We start from the raw sequence: 21,863 nt of genomic DNA, 5'->3' as shown, positions 1-21,863 counted from the left end.
TGTGCCTGGAGTAACAAACTACACTTTCAATGTGATTTCAAACCATTCAAATCAAGAAGACTTACAGGCTGTTTTCTCTGCTTGTTTGATTAATAGCATAAAACCTGACAATTTATAAAACTAATGTCATATTTTGCTCCACAGACAAATTGAACCAATGTCTAGGTGCTGTATCAGAACCAGAACAAAAAACTAAGAGTGATAGCCTATGGTTCAAGAACATTGACCAATGCAGAGAGAAACTATCACCTGTATGGTGGAAAACCTAAAATGGGCTACAACAGAAAAGTTTTGCAATTTCCTATATTATGCACCTACATTCACAATGTACAGTGATAACAATCCCCGCACTTATGTATTGTCCTCTGCAAAACTAAATACCTCTACACGCAGATGGGTTGCTTAGCTTGCAAAATTCCATTTCACTATTCGCTATCACCCAGATAAAGAGAATGCTGACACTTTATCAAGAATGCCAGTTGATACAGAAGACCGCATTGAGGGAATGTACAGTGGAGCTTATGTCAGAATGTGTGGGAGCCACAATACAAGCTGTGGAAGGATAGCATGACCCAGATCCCAGACTACACCTCAAAACAACACAATCGAATACAGTTAGTGTTGCCTAAGTCTAAGAGTACCATCTTGACGAAACTGCATAATGAAATGGGTCACCGAAGTCTTGACCGCAGCCTCATCAATGGGATTGCTGTTGAGCCAGTCTCATGCATCAAGTTCCTGGGAACCCATATCTCGGAAGATCTGTCCTGGACCACCAACACCTCCAGCCTGGTCAAGAAGGCTCACCAGCGTATTTTCTTCCTGAGGAAACTTAAGAAGAACCAGCTATCCTCAGCCATCCTGGTGAACTTCTATCGCTGTACAATAGAGAGCATCCTAACGAACTGTGTCACAGTCTGGTATGGGAGCTGCTCTGTTGCTGAGTGTACTGCAGCGGGTGGTGAAAATTGCCCAGCGCATCACAGGAACTCCACTTTCATCCATTGAGGAGATCCAGAAGAGACACTGTTTGCGTCGAGTATTCTAAGGACTCCTCTCACCCTGCCCACAAACTGTTTTCCCTCCTGCCATCCGGCAGGCAATTCAGATTCCCCAGACTAGAACAAGTAGACTGAGGAACAGCTTTTTACCAGAGCTATCTCACTACTGAATTCTACCCCCACTGATTTCTGCCCCACCCACCCCCATCCCTACCCCATTAAATAAAAAAATAAAATAAAAACACAATGCACTGTTTAACATTCATCGCACTCCACTGTACATAAACATATTGTAAATGTATGTACATATCCTTTGTTTTTTTTTTTTTTTACATCATTGAAAGGTGGTGCACAGATGTAAAAGTGTTAAAGAAGATGTACTGTGCCGATGTAGAAGTACTCTTTGCTAACTGTAAACCTTTCTACTCGCCGCAGGAGTTTTGCTCGAGTTTTGTTATTATAGTGTGAGTTTACATTCCTCCGCAAGTGCACATGAGCCTGGCTTTACAAAAATCCGCCGATCTGATCTCAGAAACTGAGTAACAACAAAACAAAAGATGGACTAACGAAGCAGAGTGGGATTTACAAACCTGCATCTCTCTCACTGATTGGACTGTCTTTAAAGCTGCTGCCACAGATCTGGACGAGCTCACAGTAATATCATATATCAGTTTCTGTGAGGACATATAAGTTAAATGAGTTCTGATAGGAATGCATAACAACAACAAACCATGGTTCACTGCTAAACTCAACACGCTCAAAACAGTGGAGATGATAGTGGACTTCAGGAGGAACCCCCCCTTCACTCACCATCATGGACAGCACTGTGGTAACAGTGGGACACTCACGTTAACTTTGAAAAAGGCCCAGCAGAGATTGTACAGGGAGTGCAGAATTATTAGGCAAATGAGTATTTTGACCACATCATCCTCTTTATGCATGTTGTCTTACTCCAAGCTGTATAGGCTCAAAAGCCTACTACCAATTAAGCATATTAGGTGATGTGCATGTCAGTAATGAGAAAGGTTGTGGTCTAATGACATCAACACCCTATATCAGGTGTGCATAATTATTAGGCAACTTCCTTTCCTTTGGCAAAATGGGTCAAAAGAAGGACTTGACAGGCTCCAAAAAGTCAAAAATAGTGAGATATCTTGCAGAGGGATGCAGCACTCTTAAAATTGCCAAGCTTCTGAAGCGTGCTCATCGAACAATCAAGCGTTTCATTCAAAATAGTCAACAGGGTCGCCAGAAGCGTGTGGAAAAACCAAGGCGCAAAATAACTGCCCGTGAACTGAGAAAAGTCAAGCGTGCAGCTGCCAAGATGCCACTTACCACCAGTTTTGCCATATTTCAGAGCTGCAACATCACTGGAGTGCCCAAAAGCACAAGGTGTACAATACTCAGAGACATGGCCAAGGTAAGAAAGGCTGAAAAACGACCACCACTGAACAAGACACAAGCTGAAACGTCAAGACTGGGCCAAGAAATATCTCAAGACTGATTTTTCTAAGGTTTTATGGACTGATGAAATGAGAGCGAGTCTTGATGGGCCCGTGGCTGGATCGGTAAAGGGCAGAGAGCTCCAGTCTGACTCAGACGCCAGCAAGGTGGAGGTGGAGTACTGGTTTGGGTTGGTATCATCAAAGATGAGCTTGTGGGGTCTTTTCGGGTTGATAATGGAGTCAAGCTCAACTCCCAGTCCTACTGCCAGTTTCTGGAAGACAACTTCTTCAAGCAGTGGTACAGGAAGAAGTCTGCATCCTTCAAGAAAAACATGATTTTCATGCAGGACAGTGCTCCATCAAACGCGTCCAAGTACTCCACAGCATGGCTGGCAAAAAGGGTCTAAAAGAAGAAAAACTAATGACTTGGCCTCCTTGGTCACCTGATCTGAACCCCATAGGGAAAACAGTACACCTCTCTGAACAGTGTCTGGGAGGCTGTGGTTGCTGCTGCATGCAATGTTGATGGTGAACAGATCAAAACACTGACATAATCCATGGATGGCAGGCTTTTGAGTGTCCTTGCAAAGAAAGGTGGCTATATTGGTCACTGATTTGTTTTGGTTTTATTTTTGAATGTCAGAAATGTATATTTGTGAATGTTGAGATGTTATATTGGTTTCACTGGTGAAAATAAATAATTGAAATGGGTATATATTTAAGTTACATTTACATTTAGTCATTTTGCAGACGCTTTTATCCAAAGCGACTTACAATTGAGAGTACAATTGAGATTCATTTTTTTGAGAGACAAACAGACAGAGTAAGTGCTTGTAACACGCAGTCACAGGGAGTGTTCAAATTAGTACATGCCAGAAGGGAAGGAATAAACAAAGGGAGGAGAAGTGAGTTTTTTTTTTTTTTTTTTTTTTTTTTTTTTAATGATGAGGTCAGGTATTGCTGAAAGATGTAAGTTTTCAGCTGTTTCCTAAAGATTGACAGAAATCCAGCATTCCGGTTATGTATGGGAAGATCGTTCCACCAGCCAGGAACAGAGAACGAGAAAGTTCTGGAGAGTGATTTCGAGCCTCTTTGAGATGGTACCACGAGCCGTCACTCGCTAGCAGATCTCAGACTTCTAGAGGGTGTGTAGATTTGTAATAGTGAGTGGAAGTAGACCGGATGCGAGCTGCAATCGGTAGCCAATGTAAGGAGATAAAGAGAGGTGTAACATGGTTTTATTGTGTTTGATGGAAGTCCAGCCAGAAGAGCATTGCAATAGTCCAGTCTAGAAATGACAAGGGCCTGGACAAGTAGCTGTGCAGCTTGCTCTGTTAGAAAGGGCCTGATCTTTCTGATGTTGTGTAGTGCAAACCTGCAGGATCGAGCAGTCTTTGCAATGTGATCTTTGAAGGTTAATTGGTCATTGAGGATTACACCAAGAATGTCTAGTTGCCTAATACTTATGCACAGTAATAGCCACCTGCACACAGAGATATCCTCCTAAAATAGCTAAAACTAAAAACTACTTCCAAAAATATTCAGCTTTGATTTGATTCAGCTCAAAAATACTACTTGCCTAATAATTCTGCATTCCCTGTACTTCCTTTGTTAGCTGAGGAAGCTCAACCTGCTACAGGAACTGCTAAAACAGTTCTACTCGGCCATCATTGAATCCATATCTGCACTTCTATAACTGTCTGGTTCAGCTCAGCTACCAGTTCTGACCTCAGAAGACTACAGAGGGTAGTCATGACTGCTGAGAGAATCATTGGTACTCATTGGTACATCCCTCCCCACTCTCCAGGAACTGTACTTATCCAGAATGAGCAAAAGGGCTAAGAAAATCATTCTAGACCCCTCACATCCAGCACACTCCATTTTTGAACTGTTGCCGTCTGGTCAACGGTACAGAGCACCGAGTACCAGGACAGCCAGACACAGGAACAGTTTCTTCCCCCAGACAGTCCATGTCATGAACACTTGAAAACACTATTATACACATTATTTAACATACAGACTTATTTACACTTCGATTTGCACATAACACTGTACAAAAACATAATTCCTGCTTATGTCTATAGTACATATTTTATTTTTCCTATTTTGTATATAATTATCTCTCTTGTCTTGTCATCCTGTTGCACTGTAGACCTTCTGTCACTAAAACAAATTCCTTGTATGTGTAAACATAACTGGCAATAAAGTTGATTCTTATTCTGATAATTAGAAAATCACAGGTGGGTGAATTTGATCAAACTCTGATTTAAACTGTGGGAAAACTGACCTGCGAACAAAAAGCTTCACTAAAGCTTCTCCAGCAATTTTCTGTAAAATGTCCTGCATTAAAGCCATGTGAATTCAATGTGAGAAGAGTCAATCTTCTTACAACAGCTTACATTAACATTCCAATTTTTTTTTTTTTTTTTTTGTGGATCATAGTTTCATCTGGCACCAGTAGTCATGTTGGAAGTACCAAACACAACAGAAGATGAAAGGCTAAAAAACTAGGAATGTAAAAAATTTGATTTGAGAGAGAATGAATGACATTGATGAGCAAAGCGCTACGCAGAAAATAATACTACAATTGATAATCAAAATGAAGCCATACCTTTAGCGTAGAGAAACAAAACTGGATTTTTCTCATATCAGGCCCAAGGTTTAAAGTTACTTCACTGTCAGGGTCCTCCAGATACACATTTATCTGCTCTTCCAACCTGCAAAACAGGAATAATACTCATGTCTTCCACTGTAAAACAATTGCTTAAACAAAACAATAGGAATACTACCACCTTGTGGACAGTGCACCAACATATAACGCTGTTTGGTCCCTGCTCATGGGTCATTCCAAATCCTATTACTCCTTTCCCCTCCCCTTTGCTTCCTAAATACTGTCCTATCAAAATAAAAGCAAAAAAGTCCCCTCCCCAAAATCATCTTGAAGTACAATAACAAACCATCAATTCATTAATTTTAGTGAGAACTGGCTACCTAAGGTGGCATGATCAGAGAGGGGGCCCAACAGGATCAGAGAGAGGGGCCCAAAGCAATCACAATTCTAGGAACCTGAGACAGTACGTTGTGCAAAAACCTGGCTGTATGTCTCTCCATCAATGTAGCAAATTTGGGAACAAAATGTTTGCTTTATGGAAATGTTACAGTTAAGTTAATGATCTTCATCTTGTCAAATACTGTGACAAAAGACAAGATGGCCAGGTGCACGTGTATGATAATACCTGGGGTAAAAAAGACTTGCTGTGATAAATGGAATCATGAATTCTGCTGTCTACAAAAATCCTGAAGGATAATGTTCGACCATCTGTTTGTGACCTCAAGCGAACTTGGGTTGTGCAGCCAAACAATGATCCAAAACACACAAGCATGTCCACCTCTGAAGGGCTGAAGAAAAACAAAATGAAGACTTTGGAGAGGCCTAGTAAAAGTCCTGACCTTAATCCTATTGAGATGTTGTTACCTGACCTAAAAAGACAGTTCATGTAAAAATCCTCCAATGTAGCTGAATTACAACAATTCTGCAAATATGAGTGGGCCAAAATTTCTCCACAGCATTGTAAGATATCACAAATGCTTGATTGCAGTTGATGCTGCTAAGGGTGGCCCAACCAGTTAGGGGACTAGCACTTTTTCCACACAGGGCCATGTGGGTTTAGATTTTGTTTTCCCTTCGTAAAAAAACTTAAATTTAAAAACTGCATGTGTTTAGTTGTATTATCTTTGATTAATATTTACATTTGTGTGTACAAGTGTGACAAACAGGCAAAAAAATAATAAAAAACAAGAAGGGGACTTTTTCACTTCATTGTAGTTGGAAATTAGCACAAGACCACGAGAACCAGACGAGCTCTCTGCTCAATATGACTATTGTTTCAGCTTGGAATTATTATCACATAACGCTGTTGTGTCTTGCCATAGGAGAACTGGTCCGCTGATTTAGTGTGGTTTCTCCCAAGATTTTTTTCCCATTTCTAGATAGCGTTTTGGTTCCTTGCCACTGTTGTCTTTGTATTGCTTAATTTGGAATAACTAGTCTATTGAATTAAATTAAAATAAAAAAAAAAAAAAAACTATGGTTGTCATGTGTTGAATTAACAAATCCAAACTACGGTGGTACCACCTCACTGGAAAGGATTAACTGCCGATAATTAATTGCCAGATAAAAAGGACACATTCTGAGGTCTTGTTAAGGTAATCCTTTTATTTTATTTTATTATGAAATATGTATTATTTCACAACTTAAAACATTGATCTAACCTTTTATTGGATAATGATGTTTCATCATCATGAAATAAATGAAATATTTTGATATATTTGACAATTATTGGAACCCTATACATTTTTAAATATCAAAATATCAAATATTTATTACCATTAATATTCACAAATTTGAGCAGTATCAGTGAGTATGAACATTATGCAGCCATGGTTTCCTGTTTCACAGAAATATGAATAGGAGAGAAAACAAAGCCAAGACTACCTTAATCATCTATTATAATTAGAAAAACCAAAGAATATAATTCTGATGTGTAGCAAAAGATACCTAAGCTTTACAAATCACAAAGTAGCTTTAACAAAAGTGGGGTTATAACACAGGGCCATGCTTGGATCTTCCAATCATACAATAATCAAAAACAACACAAATGGGTCACTGAGCAAAAAAAGCTTCTGCTATGCCCATTCCAGTCCTCTGAACTGAACCCTATAGAAAATGAGTGTGATAAACGGAAGAGAAACAGCACCAACATGAACTGGGAATCTAAAGGGTCTGGAGTGATTCTGAATGAAAGAACGTTCTCTAATCTCTTGTCAGGTGTTCTATAACAGAAATTGTAAAAAAGTTCAGGTACATACTGCTGGACTTCTTCTTGAGTTAGCTTGTCACTCCTTTGTTCTCCAATAACCAGAGCCAGCTCTTCCTTCAAAGACTGGATTTCCTTCTTCAACTGGACAATCAGCTGCCAGACATACAACAACAACAAAAAAAAAATGTTAGCTGTGTGTCGCGTATCTGGACTCTTTTGTTGTTGTTTTGTTTGTCCCACGTGCTCTGTGTGCCCTACTTTTCATTCCTCTGTTAATTGTATCATTGTCTTCAGATGTGTCTCATTAATTTAGTCAATTACTTTGTGTATTTATTCCCTGTGTGTTTAAGTTCAGTTTGTCCGATCTCGTTGTTAATATGTGGTTTTGGCCTGTCTGCAGCTATATTGTTTATTTCGTCTGTAGAAGATTAAAAGACTATTCATTTTCTCATCGAGTGCTCCCTCTTTACAACCACAGCGTGACAGAAGAGCAGACCTTTAAAAAGTTTAAATAACGGTGTGTTTTCCCTTTTTGTTTTTTATTTTGCCCTAATGTTTTCCCTGTACGTTGACCCTAATTTTCGCATCCTCCTGCAGGGGGATCGCTTTCTCGAGGGCTACACAGAGGAGTTCATCGCCCTCACGAACCTAACGCCCTAACGAACGCGTTACCCGGACAGCTTCCTGTGCTCCACTTTTCACAGAATCAACACCTCCACACGAGCAAAGCTGTCCAGGAACGGCCCTTGAGAGAGCGTCGCCACTTACATTGGAGAATTGCATGACACCAGCACCCCCTCAAACCAGCCCCACTCCGGATCCACAGCCCACCACTTCACCGCAGAGCCTCAGCCAGTGCCCACCGTTGACAGGGGTACAGAGTTAGCCGCGACCAACGAGCCATCGCCTGAGAGAGCGATAGAAACGAAGATCGCTGCTAGACCTGAGCCAATTAAGTCAGACCAGATGCGCGAGAAAAAGCGTGAGAGTATAGCATGAGCGCGGAGTGGAGCTCCACCCACTGCACAACGGCTGAGGGTGAGCTGATAATCCTTCTGGGGCTGCTGGATCTATGGGAGGAGCTGGATAACTGCACTGTGGGGTTAGACCTGGCAACTCCCCTTTGTCCTGAATCCCCACTGGTCCCATCTGGCCATCCTGAAACCCCGCTGGCCCTGTCCAGCCGTCCTGAATCCTCGCTGGTCCTGTCCAGCCGTTCTGAGCCCCTGCCTCAAGGGCACACTCCAGAGACTGTTCCCCAAGGGCGCCCTCCAGTGCCCACGCAGCCCGCGCCTCCTCCAGTGACCACACACAAATTACCTTTTGTATTTATTCCCTTTGCATCAATTCAGTTTGTTCAATTTCGTCATTAATATGTGGTTTTGTTCTGTCTGCCTGCCTGCAGCTCGAATGCTCCTCTTTATAACCACAGCATGACAATAAGAGAGTGGGAGTCTCACATTGTTTTTAAGAAAATTATAAATAAATGTACAAGATTTCACACAATGTTTGTCTACCCCCACTTGTTTTTACAAAGCTTTTCAAGCCTTATTAATTGTACGTCATGTTTTATTTCATTTTTTTTTACCATTCCATTAACTGTATTATAATAAGTAAAGGAATAAGTGATGGGGAAAAATTATACTTGTTGATTTAAAACTAAAATTGGTAGTAGGTGGCAGTAAGTCACCGTTTAAATTAACAAGGCCTCATGTCATTCATTCATTCAGCAAGGAGGGTGTAGTTATGGGTTATTAATTACTGAATTTCCAGTTTGTTCAATGTGATTCACAAAAGCACAGCTGTTTCTTAGAGATGCACACCAGTTCTGTTTTTGAACTGAATCCCACATTAAAAACATAAAACACATCATATTACACTTTTTGTTGGTATTAAAAATCAAATGTCACATTTGAAGTCTTCCAGGACCAGAAAGGTCTTTAACTCCCACCTCTGGCAGAGCTTTGGTCAGTTCCCAAGGGAGGTTGGAGACATTGAGTCCTTAAAGTTGCCTGTTGTGACAGCAACCCCAGAACCTGATGGTGGACACCGGAAGTAAGGGGTGCTGTAAAGCTGAAAAAGGAGTCCTATGGCTGGCTGGCTCGTGGGACTGAAGCAGCTGATAGGCACCAATGGACCAAGCGGACTGCTGGTTTGCTCAACCAGTCTACATGTGCTTTGTGGATTTATAGAGGCATTTGACCATGTCCCTCCCAGTATTCTGTAGGGGGTGCTCTGGGAGTATGGGGTCCGTGGCTCTTTGCTATGGTTTTCCCGATTACTGTATAACCAGAGCAGGATATTGTTGCGTATTTTTGGCAAAATGTCAGGCTTATTCCTGGAGTGTGTTGGGCTGCCCTTTGTCACCAGTCCTGTTCATTATCTTTATGGGCAGAGCACTCTTAGAGAGAGCTTGGTCACTTGGGAGGAGTTCAGAGTAGACCTGTTGCTCCTCCACATCGAGAAATGCCAGCTGAGGTGGCTCGGGCATCTGTTCCAGAAGCCTCCTAGGGGAAGTATTCCGGGGATGTCTTAGGTCTTGCCTGTGGCCTCCTCCCAACAGCTAGGACATGCTAAGACCTAGGACATGCTGGAGGAACTATGTCTCTGAGCTGGCCTGGCAACGCCTCGCTGTTTCCCCAAACAAGAGCTGGAGAAAGTGTTTGAGAGTGGGTGGGGAGGGTGAGTATGTTCCTGTATTTCTATATCTCAATCTACAGTCTGCCAATATTTGTTCATTATGCTATTAAGTGATACAAATTAGCATATTTAGATGCATCCTATTATATGCACGCTGCTTGTGTAGATGCAATATTTTTTTTGACTCTATTACTCCTGTCTGCTGAGAGGTTCATTTGTTTGTAGCTCCGTGTAGCTTTGCTCTTCAATTTATCACCTTCTGTTCTCTAGCGATCAAATATAATTTAATTGTCTACATACTTCTGATACTATCAAACTAATCTAACTATTTTGACTGCTGTTAGTTCGCTCATTTTAATCTACAATTTATAACAGTATTCTCAGTACTTCTCAGAGGGCAGGATTTAAGTATAACTCCTTTGAAGTTTTGATGCTGCATATAACATTATCTATAGAATCATGTGCTAGTGATAAATCCCTGTCATGTTTGTACTGGCTATTGTATACAGGCCACAGCACAGATTTCATTAAAGAATTTGCTGATTTTCTAACTGAGTTAGTACTGGCCGCAGATAAAGTCTTAATTGTTGGCAATTTTAATAGCCATGTTGACAGTGAAAAAGACGCATTAGGATCAGCTTTCTTAGACATTCTGAACTCTGTTGGGGTTAGACAACACGTTTCTGGACCTACACATTGTCGAAATCATACTCTAGATCTAATACTGTCACATGGAATGGATGTTAAAATGGTTGAAGTTCAAGCAAAGTGATGACATTTCAGATCACTAGTCTTGATTGAACTCTGTATAGTTAAACCTGTAAACTCTGCACCTTATTACAAGTATGGTAGAACCATCACTTCCACCACAAAAGAATGCTTTCTAAGTAATCTTTATTCCTGACTTATCTCAATTGCTTAGCACATTCAATACGATGCAAAAACTTGATGATATAACCGAAACTATGCACTCTCTTTTTTTCTAGCACTTTAGATACAGTTGCTCCTTTGCACTTAAAAAAGACACAATCTGACTCCAAGGTATAATGAAAACAATCGCAACCTAAGAGCAGCCCGGAAAATGGAGCGCAGGTGGAGAAAAACTAAATTAGAAGCATTTCTGTATTGTCTGGCGGAGAGTATCCTGTCATACAGAAAACCATTAAAAATGGCAAGATCTGATTATTTATTATATCTCTTTTAGAAGAAAACAAACACAACCCCCTGTATTTATTCAATACAGTGACTAAATTAACGAGAAAAAAAAACGTCAACAGGTGCTAACATTTCCCAAGCAGTAATGACTTCATGAATTTCTTTACTTCTAAGATTGATACCATCAGAGATAAAATTGTAACTATGCAGCCATCAACTACAGTTTCACATCAGTTGGTGAGCTATAGATCCCTGAGGAAAAATTACACTCATTCTCTATTATAGGAGAGGAAGACTACAAACTTGTTAAATCATCTAAACCAGCAACATGTATGTTAGACCCTATTCCATCTAAACTATAAAAAGATTTGCTTTCAGAAGTCATAGATCCTATTTTGACCGTTATTAATTCATCATTGTCATTAGGATATGTTCCCAAAACATTCAAACTGGCTGTAGTTACGACTTAGTTACGAAACCACATCTTGATCCCAAAGACTTAGTAAATTACAGACCAATCTCTAATATCCCTTTTCTGTCAAAGATACTAGAAAAGGTAATATCCTCACAACTGTATTCCTTTTTAGAAAAAAAATGGTATCTGCGAAGATTTCCAATCAGGATTTAGATTACTGGGACTGCTCTCATTAGAGTTACTAATGACCTGCTTCTATCATCGGATCGTGGTTTTATCTCGTTATTAGTGCTATTAGATCTTAGCGCAGCATTCGATATTATCAATCACAACATTCTCTTGAATAGACTAGAAAACTATGTTGGCATTAGAGGAAGCGCCTTAGCATGGTTTAAATCATATCTATCTGACCGCTATCAGTTTGTAGCACTAAATTAGGAGGTATCATATCGGTCACAAGGGAAATATGGAGTTCCTCAAGGCTCAATGCTAGGACCGTTACTTTTCAACCTCTGGGAGATATTATCAGAAGACATGGTGTTAGCTTTTACTTCTATGCTGATGATACTCAGCTCTATATTTCAGCGCAGCCTGGTGATACACACCAAATTGAGGATCTAACAGAATGCATAGTCGATATAAAAACTGGATGATGAGTAACTTCCTAATGCTAAATTCTGAAAAAACAGAGGTGCTAATAATTGAAGCTAAAAACCCCACATATAATAATCTAGAATACAGTCTAACACTTGATGGCTGCTGTGTTAATTATTCATCATCAGTTAGGAACCTAGGTGTGCTGTTGGACAGCAATCTTTCCTTCGACAACCATGTTTCCAGCATCTGTTTTTTTTCCATCTTAAAAATATATCTAAATTACGACCTATGCTTTCAACCTCTAATGGAAAATTATTAATTCATGCATTTATGACCTCGAGGTTAGATTATTGTAATGCTTTATTGGGTGGTTGTTCTGCATACTTGATAAACTTCAGCTAGTCCAACACGCAGCAGCTAGAGTCCTTACTAGAACTAGGAAGTATGATCATATTAGCCCAGTTCAACACTGCACTAACTCCCTATCAAACATCGGATAGATTTTAAAATCGTATTAATTACCTATAAAGCCTTGAATGGTTTAGCTCCTCAATACTTGAGCAAGCTCTTATCACATTATAGTCCTGCACGTCCACTGCGTTCTCAAAACTCTGGCCATTTGATAATACCTTATGAATATCAAAATCGACTGCAGGTGACAGATCCTTTCCTATCTAGCACCTAAACTCTGGAACAATCTCCTAACTCTGTTCGGGAAGCAGACACACTGCCAGTTTAAATCTAGATTAAAGACATCTTTTTAACCTAGCCTACACATAACACACCAACACACTTTTATTATTCAAATCTGTTAAAAGATTTTTAGGCTGCATTACTTAGATCCGCTGGAACCAGGAACACTACTCCTAAAGCACAATGTACTTGTGACATCGTAAAAAGAATGGCATCTAAGCTAATATTAGTCCTGTTTCTTTCTTAATCTGTTTCACAGTTTGTATCCAGACTAGATGGATCAGCACCCAAAGATTATATTCATCAGAGACCAGAACACCTAGATACGCTCTGTGGACCGATCACCAGATCCTGATGCACACACACACACACACACTGACACAGCTGCGTTTAAAACTGAACTGGAAGTTAAGTGCTGGGTGACCGGTCAGAGGAGAACTGTCCCCAACTGAGTCTGGTTTCTCCCAAGGTTTTTTTTTCTCTATTCTGTATGGATGGGGTTTTGGTTCCTTGCCGCTGTCACCTCTGACTTGCTTTGTTGGGAATACTTCACATCTAGTTATTATAGTCGAATTGATTACAGAGACCATCTCTGCATTTAATAACAAATTATTCACTGTCGTCATTATACATCCCTGTCATTGTATTCTTCTGCTTTATACTGTTCAGTGCTTTGATGCAACCTGTGTTGTTAAAAGCGCTACATAAATAAAAATAATTGATTGATTGACCACTTACAGCACTCCAGTTTTCCAGTGTTATACTAGAAACGGCATGTTGCTTTTGTAAGAAATAAATGATTGGTCTTAATGTTACTTTAGCGTGGGGTAGAATTAAATGACTGGCAAAACTCATCATTTTGTTCACATACTCCCTCCGTTCATCTCAAATACCCCCATTTGAGAACCACTGGATTAGACAACGACTGCCCCAAATTACAATTTGGGATTACAGGATATTTTTTGAAGTACAAAAAAGCCATATTATAATGTCTAAATTACCAGAGAAGGATCCAGTTCTTCATTGAGTAAAGCATCATTCTTAATCAAAGCCACCCTTTGAGCAAAACGGCAGGTGGATATAGACTCCTGAAAAAAAAAAGTGAGTGATGTGCAGGAGTGCTGTGAATACTTCAAACCCATACATTGTCTTGCACAAATAAAAATTTAATTGAGATTGAAAAGAAATGTACATCAATATTCCTCCTCTCTCTGCACACACAGTAGCAATCATGGTGGTCATGCAGTTACCGCCCAAACTGTCTCTAAGCACAGAGGTCATCATGGAATTGCGATAAGGGATGTGGGATCTATTCTTCTCCGACAAGGCTATGATGACCTAAAACAGAAAGCAATTTTTTAAAATTTAAACTCATCAGTATACTTTCAGTATACTATGGAGATTCAGGTAAACACTCTGTTAGCTCAATGGTTTATATTTTGAATTACTAGACCAGACTTGAAGTCAATTTTAAAAATTATTTTTAAACACATTGTAAATGTTACAAATGCATTGCTAAAACATGTTACAAAGGCTGAACTACATAGTACTTAATTTTGGAGTTAAACAATTAAACGGTTTTTCACAATTTTCGTGATCACGATTTATTGGGAAGGTATAAATTGGAGTTTGGTGACGCAATGGAGCCACGTGCACAGCCTCTCCTGTGAAAATTTAAGAGCTGTGTTCGACTTGAAGCAGCACTAACTGATCACTGTGTGACATCAGTAAAGTGAGAGCAGATGCTCATTATGCTTTAAATAGCTTTTGTGGTATTTTGATGTCAATCAATGATTGGTTCTGTGCAGTGTTGTCGAACACACACATAATAAAAAGAAAAACACAATAGCTTCAAAGGAGCTTTTTATGTCTAATGTTACAGCTCACACTCATCCAAGCCAGGCCACTGCAAATCTCCCAGTGCTCCTGATGGCCAATCTGCCCCTGATTAATATATACACCCCATTCCTCAGCATCTACTTCTATCATCGTATAACATCCAGCCAGCACAGGGAGCCCTCGGCCTGGGGTGGAACATCGGGCAAATTACGATATGACATTTACGCTAATTGGTTAATAAACACATTTTTCTGTGGTATGACAAACTCAGAACACAGATTTAATATTGACTTTACACTGACTTTAACTTCAAATTATCGCAGTTATCAATGTAAGGAAGCTGAAAGCACAACATAAAACATTAAAAGTAACTTCAAATTCAATGTTTTAGTAATTTTCCATAGTGCACCTTACAAAAAAAAAACTCTGTAAAGAAGGTTTTCTGACCTGCTCCAAGTAGTGCAGAGAGAGGTTAATATATTTTGCTTCTGTTAGAATTTGACCACCCACACCTGTCTTTCCCACTCTTTCAGACCCAGCCAGATCCACCAGGTGCAGCTTTGAGTGCCGTACCATGGCTGAACCCAGCTCCTTGCTGCACAGGTGAATGGTAAAGATGCAGTGAGAGCGTAGAAGCCTGGTTCATAGGCGTCTACATAAAGACGTCAAAAAGAGATACAATGAGTTAAATGTTTACAAATAATAAATAACAGCAAATTCCAATTTCAAAGCAAAAAGCATATTTCTGTCTTAAATGAAGGTGTTGTCTTAAAGGAGACAAAACCCAGAGAAAAGAAAGTCAAAAATTGATTACATATAGACAGTAACAATGTATTGAACAAATCAACAAGCACACTCACAAATGTTATAATAATTATACAAATTAAATTACAATTAATTTATTTTAAGATTAACTGAAATTTATCTTTTTTAAATGTTTCAATTCTCTGTTATTAATCTATAAAAATATGTTTGTAGTATTGTAACAGAAGGGACAGTAGGCAAGTAAAATGTCTTCAGTTTATTTTGACACACAGATGAGCAGACGTTAATCAAGCTGGAGAATCAACAGATAAGGTACACTCATTTCACAATAGGGGATTCTGGAGTAACAATTCTTTGTCTCTTATAGGGAAGACGAGAAAACTTTGAGAATTCATCTGAAACCAGGATACATTTGTTATCGTTACAGGAGGTAATGAAATCCAATCCTAGGTGTGACCAGGGATGATTAAGCACAGCCAAAGGGAGGTGTTTGCCAGATGGTAGATGACAAGGGCTTTGAGTCCATCTAGAAATCCCAGGACAAACTTTCTCACTTCCCTAGCCAAGTCTGACCACTGTTCTTGTAACAGCAAGTGGATTGTGTCACTTTTCCAGAGCCAGCTTAATAGCAAAAAACTCCCTGTTGCCGATCTCATAGTTAATCTCCACTGAGATTCAGAGAAAAGATGGATGGAGTCTAGCTGAGTTCTACTGCTGATCACACTCCTCCTACACCTCCACATTCCTCATCCTCTTCCTATTCATCCCTAATATTTGGAACAATAAACTTTTACGTATTCAGTTGTGGCTTGGTCTCTTCTCATCTAATGCAAAACATTTGTCTATATTGTTTTCTGTGGATAAGTAAACTAATAAATGATTGATGACATAATTTTGTAGCAAAAGCTCCAGTCTACTAAATCCAGTTCTCAAAAGTCTTGTGAACACATGTGTATGTGTTTCATGGCCTTGTTTCAGTGACTTAAATTTTTTATATTTTTACTAACTATGCATAAACATTGTTTTCTCAAGAACACAAATATGAATTAATTCATATGCAAAATAAATTCATGTTTATATATGATTGTAGCTCAGTTTGCACTGATTACGGTGTAATCAGACTTTAGCCAATATATTTTTAAGATACTGAATAAAACACAAATGTCATGACATTTGTCCAGGGACCCAAAACCCCCACAGACACCAGAAGATTAAAGTGCAAAAAATAAATAGGTGTGTTGTTTTCTTGTTGTTAGATTAGATCTCAATTCATGTTTTTCTTGTGACTATCCTTTTCATTTTTGTTTTATAATTCCTGTTATTATCCATATAGGACAAGTAAAGCATGAATGGGTACAAATTGCCATTATAGGTTTAATGACAAATCTAATAAGTAAAATTTACTAAACTAACAGACATTTTGTACACCCTTTAGGAGAATAAAAATGCAAAAAGATGAAAAACTATTTTTATGAATAAAACCCCTACAAAAATATTTATCAACACTCACTATTTAAACAAGTTCAGAGTAGTATGTAAACAGAAAGCTGAATCAACCAAACATACAGACTGATGTACTTACCTCTGCGATCATACGATTAGTGTCTCCTAAAAAGAGCAAATCCAAAGCTTCCTCTTCATTTGCCGATTGTTTTAATGATAGGTTCTTGAGATGAATATTCTGGTCTGGATCTTCCATGACTGTCACCTTTCTAAGTCAATGACAAAAATGTTAATTTATGGTTCTTTTCTTTTTTTTTTTTTTTTTTTCAAAAGAATTTGTAGAAATGCACTTTCCTTTTTCAGTTATCACTCCACTTATGTTAACATTGAGTCCTTACCTTTCAGTATTATAATGGTTTTAGGCTCTATAAACAACCCCTATGACATGCTGTTAACAGAGCTTCAATACCTGAACTAAATTCACAACTTTAATTATTGAATTCAGAATAAAAATGGAGAGTTGAATTTAATATTAAACTAGGTTATATCTAAAACTATTAAATGCCTCTGTTACAACAAAAACTAAGACATCTGATGTGACGAGCTGAAGTGATAAATTACAAGAAAAACACCAAAGCAGGCAATCACATTGGGAAAAAAAAACCATATGCAAACACTCATAGGATCAAAGAGTTCATGGTTCGTTATTCACTAAATAAAAAAGAGAGAGATGGATTTCAGGATAGTGAATCAAAGTAGGTGGACTTGAAGAATGGTATGTATATTCACAATAGAAATAAAATTCTTGAAAGTTTAGCGTGTGTGGTGAGAAGTGGGCATAATATATTTTCAGACGTGTGCTATTTGTGAGACTCCAGGTTTTGAGTTAAAAGTTAGTGTAAAGAAAGAGACAGCAGAGTAATTACAATGAAGTCTAAAAGTCTGTATTAGTCGTATGTATTACTCCAGCATGATTTTAACCAGATTTTTTAACAATTTGAAGGGGAGCAAAGAAGAATTAAAACACTACATTAGACTCTGAAACAGATGCCCTATCTGGGCCAAACTAGGAACAGAAACTCTCTCTGGGTTAAACAAGAGAACTGGAGTCCTCTCTGAGCTAGACTTGGGAATAAGAGTCTTCTCTGAGTAAAACTCAGGAGCTGATACTGGAGTCAACTTTGGGTAGTAGCTAGGAGCTGGACTTGCAGAGACTAGTTTTTCCTTTTGTGCCTCTTTTTTGCTGAGGTGAAAATGAGTGCTATGGTCTTATTACTTTCACTTTGGGGCAAGCTCAAAGACTGGAGCGGACTTGAAATGAGTCTGATAGGTGATTTAAAGGACAGAATGGAGTGGATATCAGAACAGAAATCCACAATATACAATTCATACAGATTTGGAAGCATAAGCATTCTTGGCGTAGTAGGAGGAACAGGTACTCCTGCGAAGAGTCATTGTAGTAATCTTTATGGGGGGTGGGGGTAAGTATAAACAGTTCAGAAATTCAGGTAAAGGAACTTAGCCGAGGGAGTAGTCTTTAGGTGGTGATGGAGCAATGGGATTTCAAGAATAAAGGAAAAAACTGATGGGACCACAGGTAGTTATGAGGAGTATTAACCATATACACTATATTACATATACATCTCCTTCTAATGAAGAGTTTTCACTACTTCCATGAGTACAAATCTTGATGTTAAAGCATATAATGTTATTCTATGCAATTGTGTGCTTCTGATTTCATAGCAACAATTTGGACTAATATCAGACTGAGTCAGTGTGGAAGACTGATCTGCATAAAGTCAACTCCTACACCTAGCTGAACAACTCTGGTGTTACTTTAAATGCAGTCCTTGAGCCAAAAACTCATCACTTAACACCAATGACTTGTACAAAAATGGGTGCAGTCATTTGAGACACTTCCAAAACTGTTGCAACAGAGATAAAAATAAATATTTAAATACATGACTCCCAGACTCCCTCCTGGTTCACACCTGCTCATTTTCCCAATCACCAGGCTACTAATCGCTTGCACATCTCTGTGGCTGGAGATGCAGACTACACAAACAGTCTTCAATAAATCCAAGAAATACAAAATGGGAATGTCCACACTGGAGCTGTGAGCAGTAAACTAACAAACAAGTAGATCTGACGGAGAAATGCACAGATAGGAACCAAAATGCACTAATGACTAATGAGGGACAAAAAGAGGAGACACACCTGGAATCAAATTAACAACACAACACAGAAACTGGGTAAGGCAACACATGTGGGAATTGTAGAACAAACACAGATTCTGTAACAGAAACAATGTTTTTTTTGGTATACATGATATACGTGAAGGAAATTTCCACAAACTGGTTCTTTTCAGACAATTCTGATGTCAGCAAGCAATAATGTGGGTTTTTTTGGATAACAAAAGAGGAATACAAAGTTGTGCAAAAATATGAGTATGCAAAATAATACAATCCAAAGTTTTCCATTTACATTTTTCAATGCCTGGTTTGGTGACCACTGGATCTCATCATCTTTTTGCAGATGATGTTGTCCTGTTGGCTGCATCTAGCCAAGCCCTACAGCATGCACCTGGACGGTTAGCAGCCGAGTGAGAGGTAAGTCTGTGCGTCCATACTTAAGACTACTGACCCCGTGACCTGGTAGTTAAAGTGTCTTAACAGCTTCACTATTGTTATGTATTGAATTTAAAGTTAAAGAATCATTAAACATAAAATAGTCTACCATTTGTCACAGCTATGTGATATTTCCCCAGTAAAACAATTTTAACTATATTGTCCATTTTCAGTAGACCAGTATCAAAATCTAAAAAAGAGACGCCTTCCTTAATCGTAGTAATAAAGCCATTCCATTAATAATATTTATGTTTTAAAATGACTTTATTAGGAATTAGATATTTATTTATATCTGACCTTTAGGGCTGTACACAGGTTTTTATAATTGCTGAGGTCCCAAAATGGAGATTGTAAAGGGGAATCAGGAGCATACTTTCCCTAGGAAATGTAGATTTTCCTGACTTACATGTGTGCATTTTAAGATGTTTTAATGCTCATGAATTGGATAATAGTATAGGTTTAAAATTGAAATTTAAGATTCTTAAACATGGGAATCAGATTAAATGTTGCAATGAATGATCCACAAAATGGAAATAGACAAGATATATTTTATGTTTATGAATTTAATAAACTCAATTTATAATTATCCTGGTAGCATTTAGTAAAAATGATTAAATTAATATTTTTTATATATTTTTAATTTATTATTATTATTATTATTAATTTATTTTAATTCACACTGACAGAATTCCAATATGTTTAAACTGATTTTTTTATATCAATTATGTTTTGAGTCAAATTCTTATAGTACCATATTTTGACTAACCCATGAATAAGTACACAGTCATTCAAACTGTCGATTTATTCAGAAATGACACATCGTTATGTTTCTCAGAAAAACAAAACAGGCTGTGTTTGGAATGATTTTTGTTGGTGAAACAGGCAATATGGTGTCTAAACATAACATTTGTAATCAAGAACATTTTTGGCATGTAAAATTTTTATTGGTATAAATAAATACATTTTCTGCCCCATGTCTTGAATTTGTGATCATTCTACATGCATTTTAATAGATTGAATCATGCAGTGAAAGATCACACTATTGACACGCACTAGACTTCACATAATGTATGCTTTCTCTCTAGAGGAGTCTTGAATGCTTTTTGCAAAATACGTCTGTTATCACTGATGATATAATCACACACCTGTATTGCTAAGGCATCTTATTATGAAGATATTATTTTCCGGACCTCAGCGACTTCAATGGTGGGTATGGTCGCTGACCATGGATTTCAAGCAAAGTAACTTTGTATTACATTGTAACAGCTTAATGCCATGCTGTATCGATAAACATTCAAATAAAGTCATTTGTGTCAACTAAATTAAAATTAAAATAAATTAAAAATGTAAATAAATTCAAATAAAAACTTAATTGTATAAACTCACATAGCTGATTATTGCCTTTAATGGTGTTTGATAAGTAATGATAAGTTTCATTCTGCAGATCTTTTAACAGATACGACTAATATTGATTAGCCTACATCTTGGATAAGATTCCTAAAAGTTACACATACACCTACAGCACACATTACAGACACTGATGCACAAACATGAGTATGTTCTATATGTCTACACTATAAAGAAAGAATAAACCAGTGACTGACTACATCTTCTCTTCCAAATGAACACATCCTTTAACTAGTTTAGCTGCTATATGCCAGAATTACACATTAGACGAAACTATTCGTTCACATAACTCAATATATTACGTTTTAAATCCCTTTTTCCACTTGTGTGGAACCATTAACAATACAATGGACATTGGTTATTCTTACTTGGCAGATCTCTGAGATATCTAGTAAATACTGACTTTCTGGGGAACACTAATGAAAACCGATATCCCGACTTTTAGCAAAAAGTGGAAGTTTGTCGCTATAAATCTAAAAATGCCAGTCGGTCAATCCAAATAAAGACACAACCCATAGCAATTTTTTATGAAAGTGGCATAAATATAAACAATAAATGAATGATAAACATTAGATAAATTAATCTAATGAGTAATCACTACAATAGGGCACATCAAATAAACTAAACACAGTAGCTCACAGATTATGAGAAGGAAAATGAGGGAGGGTCAAAACAGAGACTTACTGCAAGTCTTCCAGACGAGATGTCTCATGTTGGGGATTCAGTAGATCAAAGCCTGTCTCATTGTAGATTTCCAGGTACGATATATGAGTTGTATAGATCATGCTGTTGTTCTGCAAAAAGGTATAAAACTAATTCAATAAGGTTTACCAGAGAAGATTAAAACAGTCCAAGGTTCACCAGCTAAATACTGATTCTGGCCTGCTTCCAGACTACTTCCTCATCAACATTTTTTCCCTTTTGCTAAATGCATGCCTTCAGAAGTAATATGAAAATGTCTACTGACCTTGCTGAAATGCTGATAAAGGTAAGAAAGAGTTCTGGGGATGATCCTC

General features: G+C 38.1%; 1 protein-coding gene across 1 annotated transcript in view; it reads right to left on the bottom strand.

Moving 5' to 3' along the window:
- LOC122334898 (kinesin-like protein KIF6) overlaps positions 1-21,862 on the bottom strand; it is a gene marked incomplete at its 5' end in the record, with an annotated part of 104,202 nt that extends 82,340 nt beyond the window's left edge. The window contains 9 exon segments of the mRNA XM_043232782.1: positions 5,058-5,163; positions 7,316-7,419; positions 13,768-13,859; positions 13,966-14,104; positions 15,053-15,236; positions 15,238-15,257; positions 16,953-17,082; positions 21,532-21,641; positions 21,815-21,862. Of these exon segments, the coding sequence (XP_043088717.1) occupies positions 5,058-5,163; positions 7,316-7,419; positions 13,768-13,859; positions 13,966-14,104; positions 15,053-15,236; positions 15,238-15,257; positions 16,953-17,082; positions 21,532-21,641; positions 21,815-21,862 (933 nt within the window).
- Position 21,863: the final 1 nt, after the last annotated feature.

Source organism: Puntigrus tetrazona, unplaced genomic scaffold (assembly GCF_018831695.1).
Source record: "Puntigrus tetrazona isolate hp1 unplaced genomic scaffold, ASM1883169v1 S000000672, whole genome shotgun sequence".
Taxonomy (NCBI): domain Eukaryota; kingdom Metazoa; phylum Chordata; class Actinopteri; order Cypriniformes; family Cyprinidae; genus Puntigrus; species Puntigrus tetrazona.
This window is presented reverse-complemented; position numbering and strand designations above follow the sequence as displayed.